The 14,501-nt window shown below is 64.6% G+C and overlaps 1 protein-coding gene across 1 annotated transcript in view; it reads right to left on the bottom strand.

Annotated features, from left to right (window-relative positions):
- Positions 1-487: 487 nt before the first annotated feature.
- The window catches only part of FAM20C (FAM20C golgi associated secretory pathway kinase), a 33,919-nt gene continuing 19,905 nt past the window's right edge, over positions 488-14,501 (bottom strand). The window contains exons 4-10 of the mRNA XM_044747132.2: positions 6,274-6,366; positions 5,587-5,702; positions 2,721-2,901; positions 2,185-2,294; positions 1,916-1,997; positions 1,458-1,517; positions 488-1,221 (exon numbers count right to left, since the gene is read on the bottom strand). Of these exons, the coding sequence (XP_044603067.1) occupies positions 972-1,221; positions 1,458-1,517; positions 1,916-1,997; positions 2,185-2,294; positions 2,721-2,901; positions 5,587-5,702; positions 6,274-6,366 (892 nt within the window). The 3' untranslated portion in view covers positions 488-971. The remainder of the gene's footprint in view (positions 1,222-1,457; positions 1,518-1,915; positions 1,998-2,184; positions 2,295-2,720; positions 2,902-5,586; positions 5,703-6,273; positions 6,367-14,501) is intronic.

Below are 14,501 nucleotides of genomic sequence, written 5' to 3'. Positions count from 1 at the left end.
TCGCAGTGTCCAGTCTGCCACCTGTTTGCGGGTTATCGTGCGTCTCCACCACCGCCCTGCAGACCTCTGCTGACATCCCGTCACCACTGGGCCCCACCTGACCCGCGGCAGGCGCCTGGCGAGTCTGAGCGGATTTCGGGCCCCAGGGCCAGTGTGGGGGACACGCTGCTTCCCTCCAGCCCCCGGCCCAGTGCGGCCTATGCACACCGCTCCTGCAGCCCGTCCCACCATGCTGCCCCGGGGCCTGCTGGGTAAACATGGGCCCACCTGATGCCAGAGCTGTGTGACCGGACGCCCCCCAGCCCTCGGAGCGGCCACAGCGGGAGAGGCCGGGCTGCCTACCCCACACCCGTCCCCCCGAGGGAGCTCAGGCCTCACCCTCCCTCCGTCCAGCCTTGGGCACAGCCCCAGGGCCCCTCAGAAGCCGGGGTCAGGGGGCAGGGACAGCGTCAGGGCTGGGGTCGGGGGCAGGGACAGCGAGGCCCCGACGTGTCTGCTGTCTCTTTATTGTACTTTTACCACATTGAGACGACCCCACAAAACGTGGCCAGGACGGCGGCTCTGCCCTCGGGGACGCGGTCACACCCGCCACCGGGGCCCGGCCGCCGTGGAACGGAGTGACTGGTCGTTATGTCGCTCGGAGCCTCCTGGTGTCAGAGGACACGGCCCCTGAGTGCGCCCGGGGCCCGGGAGGAGGAGTTCGTCTCAGTTTGGGTCCCGCGAGTGGGGGGCGGTCTGGGCCGCACGGCGGGCCCTCCGTTTACGCCCCGTGTGGACCAAGGTGGTCACGGGGCTTCCTCTTGACACGGGGCGCCGGCCGCCTCCTGGCCTCTTCTGGTCTCGGAAAAGAGTCAGGCGAGTCCTGTTGGACCCACGGCCCCGGCCGGGAGCAGCCCGTCCGCCCGGAGGTCCCGGCTGTGCGGCGGGCGCGTGTCCCCCTTGGCGGCTGGCCGGCCGGCGGCTCGCGGTCACTACCTCCGGGCGGAGCCTCTGTGCGGGGGGCCCAGGTCGTCCTCCACCACGCTGGGCAGCCCGTCCTTGTCCACGCAGTCTCTGACGGCCTGCAGCACGATGCGCAGCCGCCGGTCCAGCGCCTCCAGGTGCGGCCCGTACAGCACGGGTGCCACGAGGTCGCCCCGCAGCGACTCCGCCATCAGCAGGCTCAGCTTGAACTCCTCCCGGGCCAGCAGCTGCAGCCGCAGGTGCGTGGACTTCCTGATCCTGGGGGGACGCGGGGGACGCAGGGCAGCGGCGTCAGTGCCCAAATCGGGGCCGGGCTGGTCCCCTCCTCTCGTCACGCCGTGCAGGACGCGGCCGCGTGAGGCCCAGCAGGGCCCGTGGGCAGACAGGGCAGCCACTCGCCTGGGGACAGGCCCAGCTGTGGACACGGGGTGGCTGGGGGCCCCTGGGAGGCGGAGGGCAGAGGGCGGAGGGCGGAGGGCGGGGGTCAGCCGTACCTGCAGCACTGCTGTAGAGGCACCAGGATGGACAGCTCGTCGTGTGAATATTTTCCAAACCTGCGGAGAAAAGCCGAGTTGTCGGGCCGCACGAGGGGGACGGGGACACAGAGAGAGCGGCCGCTCACGGGCGGCCTGCTGGGCTGCGAGGGCCGTGGAGGCCAGGCGGCGTGTCTCTGGTCCCGGACGCAGGGCCTGGGACGACATGGGCCCTTTGGTTCCGGCCGCTGGATGGAGCCGAAGCGGCTGAGTGAGGTGTCCCAGCTGCCTCCTTGTGCCTCGGTTTCCCCAGGGCGACACCAGGAAACAGGACCCGCTCACAGGGTTACTGTGAAATCAGGCGGCTCAGCGGCACAAACCCTCCCCGCCGTGGACCCCAGTCGGCGTGGGGGGAGTGGGGGGATCCATGCCCGCGTCACGCACACGGTGGCCTTGGGGATGGCCACGCCCCGACTCACCCTCTCCCGTTGTCCAGGTGGATGATGAAGGTCTCGTTCCCGAACTTCTCGAAGGTCTCGTAATGGTGCCGGTCCATGTTCCCTGCGGAGGAGCAGAGCACGCCCGTCCGCATCCTCCATTCCGGAAGCTTCTGTGCAGCCCGGACGTGCCCCCCGCCCTCCCCCATGCATTCCACCTCCGAGCAGGGGCCCCTCACACCACAGGCCTCGGCTGGTCCCCGCGGCTTGGTGGTAGACCCCTGACTCCAGCCGCCGCCCGCGGGACGCACCCATGAGGAAGTCGAAGATGGTCATGTCCATCACGTCCAGGATGCGGCGGCTGTTGTCGTAGGGCGGCGTCTGCTTCACCTCTTCACAGTAGTCGGGGTCCACCTCCCACCTGTAGGGAGCAGCATGGCGTGAGGAGGCCGGGCCGCCTCTGGGTCGACAGGGAGGCCCGAGCCAGCGTCCAGCACGGCCCCACTAGGAACGGTGGGGTGGACACCGCAGCCGGGACCAGGGTGGGTGGGAGAAAAGCTCTCGCTGCCAAATAAACCGGCTGCAGATGGAAACAGGCCAGCAGGCGGCTGAGGCTGCATTAACAGGAGCAGGGGTCTGGGAGGTGATTGCGCCAGGGCCCCTGCCCTGTGATGACCACACCTGGAGGCGAGTGCCAGACCGGACGCCGGGGTTTGGAGGGTCCCTGTCAGGGGCCGGGCCGGACGCCACAGTCACGGGGACGAGAGGGGCAGGGAGAGACGTCCAGACAGGGGCCGGCCCCCCCGAGCCTGGGGTCAGTGTCGGGGTGCCCGCGCGGCTCACTCACTCAGCCTTCTTGCGCTTGTGGTACGAGCGCCGCCAGGGGTTGCGCCAGGTCTTCCGCTTGGCCAGCGAGAGGTCGGGCAGGAAGGCGGCCAGCGAGCCCTCGATCTGGTCCGGCTTCCCGCACAGCGCGTGCTCCGTGGAGCAGTAGTAGGAGCACTCCCCATAGAAGCAGATGTTGTTGGCTGGTGGCAGAGGGACAAGCCAGTTAACGGGGCCACGTCTCCCCACGCCGGCCCCTCCCCGAACATCAGTCCCGGGCCCGAGTCTGCACGCGGCCTGCACCCCACCCGGGACAGGCGGGCCCCCCACATTCTCACCTTCCATCTCAGCCCCATGTTACAAGGCCCAGAGAGGGGCGCCGACCTGCCCGTCACCACACAGCTGTGGCAGCTACACTGGGGTCTGAACCAGGTTCTTTCTAGTCGCCCTCAAAGCTAAGGGAGCGGAGTCTGTGGAAACGCTAGAGTCGACGTTCAATGGCTTAAACAGGCATTCGCCCCACAAAGAAAACCCACAGAGCGCGAGGAAGCATTTGCAAACCGCCTATCTGATGAGGGTCCAGCGCTTACACATGTAAAGAACTCCTACGACTCAACAAGATAAATAACCCAACAAGTAAACGGGTGAAGGAATTCAATGGATATTTCCCCAGAGAAAATCTAGAAACGGCCGCAAGGACGTGAGAAGACGCTCAGGGTTGTAGATCCAGCTGCAAGGAGACGCCGCCCGTCCGCGCCAGGCTGGTTCCATCAGGAGAACAGACAGTCGCAGGTGTCGCTGGGGCAGAGACGTGCGGTGGGCGCTTGCGGTGCAGCCGCCGCGGAAAGGGGTCAGGCAGATCCTCAGAAACCAGACGCAGAGTCCACGTGACCCACCCACTCGCCGGGCGACGCACGAGGAATGGAGCACGTCCACACGGAAACCGTTCTCGAGCGTCCAGGCAGCCGGGTCGCAGCCCAGGGGGTGACGGACGGACAAAGAACACGCGGTTCGTCCACAGACCGAACGTTATTTAACCGTGAAAAGAGGAGGCGCTGACACCTGTCGCCTCGCGGAGTCATGGGGATGCACGACCGCTCGCCTGCGGGCCGTACGACGTGATTATGTCTCAACCGAGAGGAGCCTTTTAGACGGTGTCGCCCGGCTGTTGCGCCATTCAGGGCCCCGAGGGGGCTGTCCTGCCGCGGGCGCGTTTACTGGTGGAGCCCCTGTTCCTGCCTTTGATCACTTTGTTTATTTGGTGGAGAAACGCTCAGGGCCAAAGTTCTGTCCTTCCAGCCGTGCGGCCCCAGGCGACGCCCTCCACCTCCTCGTGCCTCAGTTTCCTCGTCTGAATTGAGGACCACAGTGGCCCCTGCTTCACAGTTGAATAGGGGACCTGGGTGGAGCCAGAGGACGCGTGGCCCCGAGTGGGCCGGGTCACAGCGCTGCTGTGAGGTCGACCCCTGCCTACGGAGGGGGGAGCGTGGGCCCCTCTTCATCTTAGAAATAATGATTATGATAATCAGGATGGACGCGGGAAACGGCAGGGCCACAGTCCGCCCCAGGCACCCGCCTTCGCACCCTCGGGGTCATGTCCTAGGGCCACCTGGGAGCCGGGCAGACGGGCGGCTCTGAGGTGGGGCTGGGTCTCCAGGACGAGCCGAGCGGCAGGAAAAAGCCATTTAAAGCCAGTCTGAGATCTGGAGGGCGGGGGGCCCGGAGCGGCTCAGAATCTCGTCCTGACCTGGAGGAGGTCACGCAGGTAGAATTTTACCAAAGAGAATGAGAAGCGCCCTCCTTGGACGTCCGCGCAGCGGCCCCTCTGAAGGTGAGCTCCGTCTGTGTCCTGACACGGCGCCCCGGCCTCCTGTCCACAGTGGGGCTGCAGGCAGCTTGCCCTCACCCCACCTCCCAGGCCACCTCCACGCTCCCCTGTCTGGAGCCCAGCCCCCCTTTTTCTCCCTTTCCCGATCGACCCCAGAGCAGAGCTTCTTGGGCTCCTGGAGGCAGAAGGGACACACGGCGGATCCCAGCAGAGCCCGGCATCTGTGGCATTTCGGCATTGGTGGGCCTGGACGTGCAGGTGAAGCAACCAAGTGACAAAGGAATCTGAGTGAGATTTCTTTTTCTCAAACGAGGTCAAAGCTGCTGTAGAGAAAACCGCACGTTCCAGAGGCTTCCAGGAGGAGGTCCAGCTGCCGGAGCCGACGGCCGGACGGAGACAGTCACGGAGAGAGGGAGCCCGGCCACCTGGCAGGGGCTTCGAGGTTGCGCTTCGAGGCTGCATCATTCGCGGTGGGGCCTCGGGCGCCAAACGAGATTCTCGGGCTTTCACAGGATATTGGTGGACCCGGAAAGACCACAGAGGGGTCCCTGCGGGGCGAGGTGGAGGAGCTCGGGCCTTTGAGAAGAAGGACTCATCTCTCAGCTCCAGCCGAGCAGATACAAACTGAACGATCAGTGAGCGATGAGCTCCCCGTCGCTGGGGGCATGCAAGCTGTGGGAGGCCCTCAGAGACCCCTCCCCACCACAGGTTCTTCCTCAGCCCTTTGATTTCTGGTCACGTGGTTGAGACACTGACGGGGGAACAGAAACCTTCCTCCTGCCTCGCGGGGGTTTCTGTCCTGCTCTCCCCTCATTCGCGGGCTCCCCACTCCTGGCCCCACCAGTGCGTGAGGGTCGTGTTGGGGCAACTTAAACTCGGGGGGCAGCTCAGAGAACGGAGGCCTCGTGTTGGAGCCGGAGAAGGCGTTGGAGACGCCGGGTTTGCAAGAACGACTCAATTCACCTTTTCGAACACTAACGGTAGAAACAACCGCCACGTGTGGCCCAGGCCGGTTACGCCCGGTTCCCTTTGGCTAAAGGACCGCGAGCCGGCGCATTACCTGGGGAGATGAAGAACGTCCTCCACAGCTTCTTGTCCCGCGTGACGTCCCGGATCTCCTTGGTCATGTTGACCATCCTGCCGGCCACGGGCGGCACGCGGCGGAAGTCCAGGATCCTGGCGGGAAGGACGGAGGGGACTTCACCTCGTGCCCCCGGCCCGCTCCGCCCTCCTCCGGCCCGACCTGGGGTCGCGGCTCCTCCTGGCGCCCTCGGTGACGGCCCAGGGCTGACGCGGGCGGTGCGTCCATCTGCCCAGGGCCCGGGCGGGTTTCAAATTAAACTAAACCACCGCTTTCCCGGGGCCGCCTCCTGAGCCGCCTCGCACGCGGAGGGCGCGGACCTGAGCCTCCCGGTGACAGGGGCGTCACGGTCCTCTGCGGGGAGGCGGCGGGCGCGGAGGAATGCGGGCCGTCCAGACAGGACCCGCCGCACCCTCGGCCCCCCCACGGCGGCACCGGCCGTGGTAAACAAGTCACCCTCCTCCCAGCGAGGGGCCCGGCGGCCGCGGCTGCTCTCGTTTTCACAGAAAGGCCCTTCTGGTCCTGGGCCCGGGCGGAGCGGGGACGCCGCGTTCTAAGCGGCCGCAGGACTCGGTGCTGCAGGTGGAGGGCTGGGGCCCAGCGCTCGTGCAGTGCTCTGACCCAGCAACCGCGCCCGTGGGGAGGCCGCGGCGGGAGCAGACTCACCTGTCCAGGTGGAAGGCCGCGATCTCCGCGTTGTGCCTCTCATAGTCGGAGAAGTAGAAGAAGTCGGGGGGCGTCTCCTGCTCCCTCGTCTGCCTGGAGAAACGGACAAGACGGACGGCATTTACCGCCGAGGAACCTGCCAGGGAGGGCGCGAGGAGCCCACCAGTTCACGAGAGCCGGCAGCTGAATTTCCGAGAATTTTGTGAACCCGTCAGCATTAAAAAGCAAATTATCTAAACTTACAGCCAAAGAAATGACATTCACACAGAAACGAACATGAAAAGCCTGTCCCTTCCTTGTCACCTGACGACTTTATCTGCTTCGACCGCTCCCGCGTCTGCAGGGCGGCAACGCGGCGTGGGGGAGCCTGGAATCAGCGTTAGGACCCTCTGCCCCTCCCCATCTCCCGGAGCCGAGTCCAGACCGTCTTTTTGTCCTGCCCATGCTCTCTTCGCTCACACTGATCTGTTTTCCTGGAACGACCTTCCCTTCACGTCTCCAGATGCTAAGTGGGCATTAATGTGTCCCCCCCACCCAGGCCCAGGGGCTTCCGCACAGAAGGAGCCTCGTCACAGACTTCTGGAGTTCGGGTAACGGTGCCTATGAGAGTGCCCTCTGGGGTCTCAACAGCGCACAACAGCTCCATAAAGGCTCTGACAAGGCCTGCAGCCCGACAGACCGTGGGACCATTTCTTTCACAGCGTGCCACCATATTCCACGCTTCAGAGAACTGCTGGCTCAGGCGGTCGACCCCTCAGAGGCAGCTCCCCCCGATGCCCCCACGACCACGAGCGCAGTTCACCCTGGGCCCCCCAGCCTGGAGGGTAAGCTCTGTCTGGAGCAGGGATGTGCCCGGCCCATGCAGGACGCCTGGTGGTCAGAGCCGGGCCACCAGCTGCTCCTACCCGGCGGGTCACCCCCTGCCCCCCCCGCAGCAGGTGTGTGGCGAGTGAGCCCCGCGGCCCCCCACTCTGGCCGGCAGTGTGTGCAGCCCGATGGCCCGGCCTCCCGGCCTCCACGCCCCCTGCCTGGGGTTCTGCACTGAGGAACCTGGGCCCCCCGGCTCCGCCGTCGCAGGCCTGACGTTCGCCCCGAGCAACAGCCTAGACGTCTCCACGGAATCGCCTGACCTTTAAATGCCGGCAAGTCCGCTTCAGGTTTTGAGAAACACCGTGGGGCAAACCGCGAGCGGATGGGAGGCCGCCCTCGGACCCCGAGCTGCCGCTTCTGGGGTGGGGGGTGTTTCTGAGGTTATGAAGGGGTCACTGACTCGACCTGGAGGAACTGGAGTCGAGCGCACACCCCGGCTCCACTGGATTGTCGTCAGTTTTAACCAGAAACAGAAAAATTCGGATTTGACAAGATTTCTCTCCGGGGAACTTCCGAGCCTCCAGTGCACACGGCCCCCCCGGACCCCCGTGCCCCCCGGACGCAGAGCCCACCACGCGCCTCCGGCCTTGCTTGTCGTGGAATTAAGAGTCACTTTCTTTGGAAAGTACTGGCCTCTGACCCTCGTCAGCTGGGTAGACAGAGCTCACCACCTGCCCCCGGGGCAGAGGAACCCTGGAAACCCTCACGAATCATTGGCTTCTCTGCCCCCTCGATGTCCCTTTGTCTGTCCCTCTTTCCTCATCTGGGTGGGAGGCAGCCCGTCCTCCCCGGCCCCAGCCAGACCTTCCTCCTTCCAATTTCTCAGCTGGGCTGCCACCTCCAGGAAGCCCCTCGGGAATGGCTCCATGCTCTTGGACGCCTCTCCCTGCCTGTGCCCAGGTGGCATCAGAGCACCTCACACGTCAACAACAGGCCCCTGGGGGCCGAGGCAGGAGACCCCTCCCTGTGTCTGCTCTGGGTCCTGGCTCCTGCGGCCACCGGCTCATTCTGCACGTGGAGACCTGAGAGCCCCGGGTGGGCAGCAAGCAGAGGGAGCAGCACTGAGGGTGGACACACAGCAGCCTACAGCACAGCACCCTTTAGACCCACGGGTGCCGCAGGCTCAGCCCCCAACTCAGCGCCTCAGCCGGCTCCTCGGCACCCGGCCACCCAGGACTCCTGCAGCCAGAGACGCCCACCTCCTCTCCTGCCCCGGCCCCCTCGCCCCTGCTGCTCCAGCGTCACTACACCTCCCGGGACCAGCCCCAGGCCCTCCTGTCTCTGTGCCTCTGCCTGTGCCGGGCCCTCTGCCTGTGCTTCCCTCCTCCACCCTCGCCGAGGTCCGTCTCAGCCCCGTGGCCTCCTGGCAGCCTGAGACAAAGGCTCGTCCCCCGAGGAGCTTGGCACAGTCACACTAGACCATTGTCTGCAGGGCCCGGGGGCTGGAGGGCCCAGCCAAGTGCCTGCTCGAGAACAGGAGGTTAGTAAACAGATGAGCAGAGGAGGAGACGATGGGGGAAGCTCACGAATCCACCTGCCGCCTTGAGCTCTTCCCACCCTCATTGCTTCAATTTCCATGATCACCACCATCACCACCATCACCACCATCATCACCACAACCACCATCATCACCACGACCACCATGACCATCACCACCATCACCACCATCACCACCACCATCACCACCACCATCATCACCACCACCACCACCATCATCATCACCTCCATCACCACCACCACCACCACCATCACCACCACCATCATCACCACCATCACCATCACCACCATCACCACCACCATCATCACCACCACCACCACCACCATCATCATCACCTCCATCACCACCACCACCACCACCATCACCACCACCATCATCACCACCATCACCATCACCACCATCACCACCACCATCATCACCACGACCACCATGACCATTACCACCAACATCATCACCACCATCACCATCATCATCATCATCTCCATCACCATCACCACCATCATCACCGCCACCATCAGCACCACCAGCATCACCTCCATGGCCATGGTTTCTAGCACACAGTGACCCTTACTGCCTGATGTGCAGCGGCAATATCTGTGATGCTAAGAAGTGAGCATTTCCATCCGTCAATGCTGTGGCCTTTGCTCCCTCTGCCCTCACCCTGGCCACCCCTCTGAGCCCGTCACACACCTGAGTGCAGGTGGCTCCGAGCCCCGCTGCTCTGGGAAGAGCCCCGCCACTTCCTGGAGGCTCTGTGACAGGTCCCAGCACAATTCCTGGTTCCCTCACATCTCCCGCCTTGGGCCTTCCCGGGACCTCGGTCCCCTGGCTGTTCACAGAAGGAGGCAGCTCTGTCCCCAGCCCTGAGGCCGTGTGGGCCTTCCGCCCGGCTGTGGCGGCTTCCAGACGCCCCTCCCCAGAACGGCCGCAGACGTGCAGAGAGGTAGCTGAAGCGCGTTTTGCCCCGGGGCTTTCCTCCCTCCTGAAGCTTGAGACGCTCCTGGGCCTGCGTCCTCCAGGCCTGTGTGCTCTGGGCCGGCCTCCTGACGTGGGAGAACCGTATGGGGTTTTAAGGCTCTTGCAGGCGGCAAGCTCCTGTGGGCAGGGGCCCCGTTGATCTGTCCCGACAAGGCCCCTCAGGAAACACCTGAAGGGGAGGGGGGCACACGGGAGGAAGGCGGACCCCGCGTGGGCCTCCTGTCCATCAGCTGTGGACAGAATGCCTGTGGTGCCCGGACGGTGGGGCAGACCTGGCCCCCACTGCTGGCAGCGAGGGCTGGGGGAGTGCATTAGAGTCCTCACCTCAGTTTCCCCCGCTGTGGACAGGGTGATTTCTGCTGCCTCCGTCCCCACGAGGTCACTGAGCAGGGCTTAGGCTGTGGCCGCTGACCTGGCTCCCCTGACCTCGAGCGGTCAAGCCCACACAGGCCGAGAGCTGGGGGCAGGAAGAACGACGGCGAGAGGCCGGACTCATTTGTGGGGCCGATGGAGAAGGAGGGGCAGCTCCCCGCCATCTCACGGCCGAAGGTTTGGGCAGAACAAGGGAGGGCGGTGGACCCTGCCGGCCGTGACGGGGGGTGAGGGGGGAAGGGCAGGGTCCACCACGGACGGTCACTTCCGTGAAACCACAGGCTCCACCAGCCGCCTGCCCAACTCCTGGCGCCGTCCCCTCCGGCGGGTCCACACCGCGAGAACTCGGGGCCACTAAGGGGCGCAGGGGGACTGGGATTTCCCTCCTCGCCCGGATGGGGGGACACGGAACACGCTCCCTCCGCGGGGAGGCCTTCCTGCCGCGTCCTGGGCCACGAGAACAGCAGGTGCTGGTGCTGACACAGCCGTTTGGGGGAAGACTTTGGGAAAGTACTGAACCCAGTACCCCTGGGCTAACCCTGCAGCCTCTCCTCCCTCCAGGTGTCCCCGGCCAGGTGGGCCCGGGTCGGGGGCCAGGCCACCCCAGGCTCCCGGCTTCTTCCGGGGGAGAGGGGCGTGGAATTGTGGGAAAGAGATGTTACCGACATGGTGCGGGGGGGAGCCGGGCCCCCAGAGCCTGTGCCGCCCGGACGAGGGGCGGGGAGGCCAGGATTAGCGTTTCCTGGAACAGCACACGGGCTCGGAGCCCGGGAGTCATGGTCCTCTCCGTGGACTGAGCGGGAGCCCCTCCCAGGGATGTGCGAGACCCTGAGAGGACCTGGGACCTGAGGAGCCTCTGGTCTGGCCGTGCCCCCAACCAGAGAGGTCGGCGCCTGGAACCCCCGGACCTGGCTCCGAGGGCAGAGGGAGCCACACCTACCCGCAGCCCGCGCGGCAGGAACCGAAAGGTCAAGGGCTGAGTTTCCTGGTAAAACAGCCACGGGGACACAGGCACACAGGCAGTGAGGTGACCGTCTTGGTGACAGAGCCCTTGGCAGCGGTGACCGGGGTGAAGAGAGAAGACGGGGTGGAGCGTGGTGAGATGCAGACGGCCGGGCCCCGAGGGAGGTGCTCGTCCACCCCCGCTCTCTCAGGAAGGCCTCCGCCCGGCTTGGACAGTCACCCTAAGCCCCACAGGCAACCAGGAAGCAGGCCCTGGGGGACGCTGGGCACCCCTGACACCCTCAAGTCCCAGGCTGGCTAAACCTTGGCGAGGTGCCGTCAGGACCAGCTCTTGGGAGCCCCCCACACTTCCACATTCCCTCTCCCTCCTTTAGAGCGACTTCCCTTAGCTCCGAAGGAAGCGCAGTAAGAGCTGATGGCGGTTATTCATACTACAGTGAGAATGACTATGTCGACCTCTCCCAGGAAATCTGTGATCTGAGGACCCAGAACCTTGAATACGCCCCTTAAATGGCAGAAGGAAGTTGCTGGTGTGATTAAGGCTCCTGAGATGGGAGATCGTCCTGGACTGAGGATCATCCCAATGTCCTCCCAGGGGGTCCTATGAGAGGGAGGCAGGGGGCGATCGGGCTGCAGAGGCGGCCACCCCGACGGCCTTGCAGACGGAGGAGGAAACAGCGTCTCCCCGGGAGCCTCGGGAAGGAGCGGCCTGCGGATCCCTTAGATTCCGACGTCCAGGGCCGCGGGGAGGGAACCCGTGCGGCTCTGAGCGGCCAGGTTTGTGTCACTCATCCCAGCCGCGGCAGGAAGCTGACAGAGAACCTCGGTGACGCCGAGTAGCACAAAGAGCGCAGTGACCCAGTGACCTTGGAAAGGTCGTCAGACCCGGGCCGTTTCCTCCGGATCCGGTCACGCCTCGCTGCTGATGTTTATTACACTTTCGACAAACGATGCAGAACCCGCGAGAGGCGGCACCTGTTTCTCAGGAGCCAGAGCGGCAGAATCGGCGAGCGCCACGTGCCCTGCGTCTCCGATCCTCATCCCCGTTTTAAGGACAAGGGAGCCTGAGGTGGGGAAGGCGAGAAACGGCAGGTCCTGGGGGAACCAGGGGGCTCGGACCCAAATCCTGCTCTTTTCTTCGGGCCCCAAAGGCAGACATGGCTCCGGTGGCCGGTCCTGAAAGCCACTTTCTTCCGGGGTCAGAACCTCCTCTGGGCGCTGGAGCCGGGCCCCGCGAGGTCGGAAGGCGCTCCCTGCCAGGGCAGGCGTCCAGGCTCCTGCAGGGACACGGGAAGGCTGTGCCGCTGGCACCGGGGTCTGGCGGCAGACCCCGTCCCCGCGTCCCCGGGGAAGGGCCTGGCTCCCAGGGCAGGACCCCGATTTCAGAGGGAGGGAAGCGGCCGCCGTGTGTCCCATCCTGCACACGCCCTTCCCGGCCCCTCCCGTCACCGTTCCCGCCTCGAACAACCGTCACAACCGCGCGGCTCCTCCCGTTAGAAGCGGCCCCTCGGCAGTTCTCACGGTTGCCATTAACACCTTGACGTTCTTCAATTTGTGGGAAAACAGAAAACTTCTGCTTTGGTTAAAAATAGAAGAAACTGGCAGCTGGCTCCCCAAGACTGTGAAGGAGTAAGAGCTGAGCGCCCGCAGTCACGTGGATTCACACCCCGAAGCCTTGTGACTCCCTGTGATGCGTCCCCACCCTACAGACGAGGAGACGGAGGGTCAGAGAGGTCTCCATCATTTGTAGAGAGCGGGGCCCGTCAGGGCTGTGCACGTGGGTCTGAGGCCCCGCTCCAACCAAGGGCACCCTGGACGGGGCCTGGGATGGGGAGGTGGGTGAGGAGAGGGTGGTCCTGGGCGGAGAGGCGAGGGGGCACGTGCTCCCACGCGTGTGAGCCGCACGCCCACCAGCCCGAGGGCTCCAGGAGTCAGGCTGTGTCCTCGGGGCTTCATGAGCCTGACTTGCACACTTGCCAGGATTTGCTATCAGGCCCGTTTCACAGACGGGGAACCGGAGCTCGGAGACGAGGAGACCCCCCAAGGTCATGGGCCAGCGAGCAGCAAACCCACCATCCACATGCGCCTCACTTATCTCAGCTCCAGGGCCCAGGAGGCGAGCAAATGTCCTGTGGCTGCCACAACAAAGAGCCACAAACCGGAGCCTGAAACCACAGGAGTTTGTCCCTCGCGGTTCTGGAGGCCCCACATACACATTGAGGTGCTGGCTGTCGCACCCCCTACTGAGACCCCAGGGGACCGTCCCGCTGCCTCTTCCAGCCTCTGGGGCTGCCGGTGCTCCTGGGCTCGAGCCGCACCTCCCAGGCTCTGCCTCTGCCGGTTTCTCAGCGTCCAACCTCCCTCGGGTCCTCACTCGAGGACACACGTGACGGCACTTGGGGCCACCAGGATCCAGGGCGGCGCCAGCTCCCCCAGACCCTGACTTGATCACTCTGCAAACAAGGTCACACGCATGGGCTCGGGGACCAGGACCCGACGTCTGAGCAGACGTCCCAGAGGGGACGACGCTCCAGTTCCATCTCAGGGCCGACCTCGGGCAGCAGACGCGTCCTTCTTCCTCCCAAACACGGTCGTCCCTGACTCACGTGGCAGGAAACCGCGCCTTGTCACCAGGGGATAAAGTAAGCTGCTCAACACCAGGTTTTCGGCTGTGACGCTCTGGAGGGCGCGGGGGGCTGCCCCGGCCGTCACCCCAGATGACCTCTTGGTCCTCGAGTGCACCGTCAACACTTCCACTAACTCTGGCATCGCCTGTCCTGGCCCACACGGGGGGGGTCGGTGTCTCGTCTCCTTCAAAACCTCTCGTGCTGGACGGCCTGGGTCTGGACCGAGGGGCCTGAGCCCCGGGCTCCGTGCAGCAAAACTTCTCCGACCCCCACGGGCCTCGTGCCGACCACACCGGGTTTCCCTCCCGGCATCTCATTGCTCAGACTCTGCGGCCAGAGCTCGAGGACCAATTGGTGACTCGTGCCATTCAGGTGACAGGACCCCCTTCAGACCCGCATCCCCTACCTCGGCGTCCAGGAGCCCCAGCCCCACGGCGCTCAGAGGCGGATGCAGAAGGAGAGAAGTCGGTTGTCTCTCTCGTTGGGTGGAAAAACCTACTTGGAAGAGACTCCTAAATCTCTTGGGGCCAATTTAAGAAATGAGTTTTTTTTTTTGAGGAAGATTAGCCCTGAGCTAACATCTGCTGCCAATCCTCCTCTTTTTGCTGAGGAAGACTGGCCCTGAGCTCACGTCCATGCCCATCTTCCTCCACTTTATATGTGGGACGCCTGCCATAGCATGGCTTGCCAAGCGGTGCCATGTCTGCACCCGGGATCCGAACTGGCAAACCCCAGGCTACCAAAGTGGAATGTGCGCACTTAACCGCTGAGCCACCGGGCCCTAATGAAAACCAATTTAAAAACGCTTCAGAGCGGATTCGTAACCACAAAGAAGGTCCCAAGTCAGTTCCACTTAAACGTAATCGCAACGACTCGGCCGCGATTCCAAAGCGAAGGAGGAGGACTCGCTGGGATCTGTG

Source organism: Equus asinus, chromosome 14, assembly GCF_041296235.1.
Source record: "Equus asinus isolate D_3611 breed Donkey chromosome 14, EquAss-T2T_v2, whole genome shotgun sequence".
Classification (NCBI taxonomy): Eukaryota; Metazoa; Chordata; class Mammalia; order Perissodactyla; family Equidae; genus Equus; species Equus asinus.
Note: the sequence above shows the minus strand (reverse complement) of the source record. Positions and strands in the feature narration are given on the sequence as shown.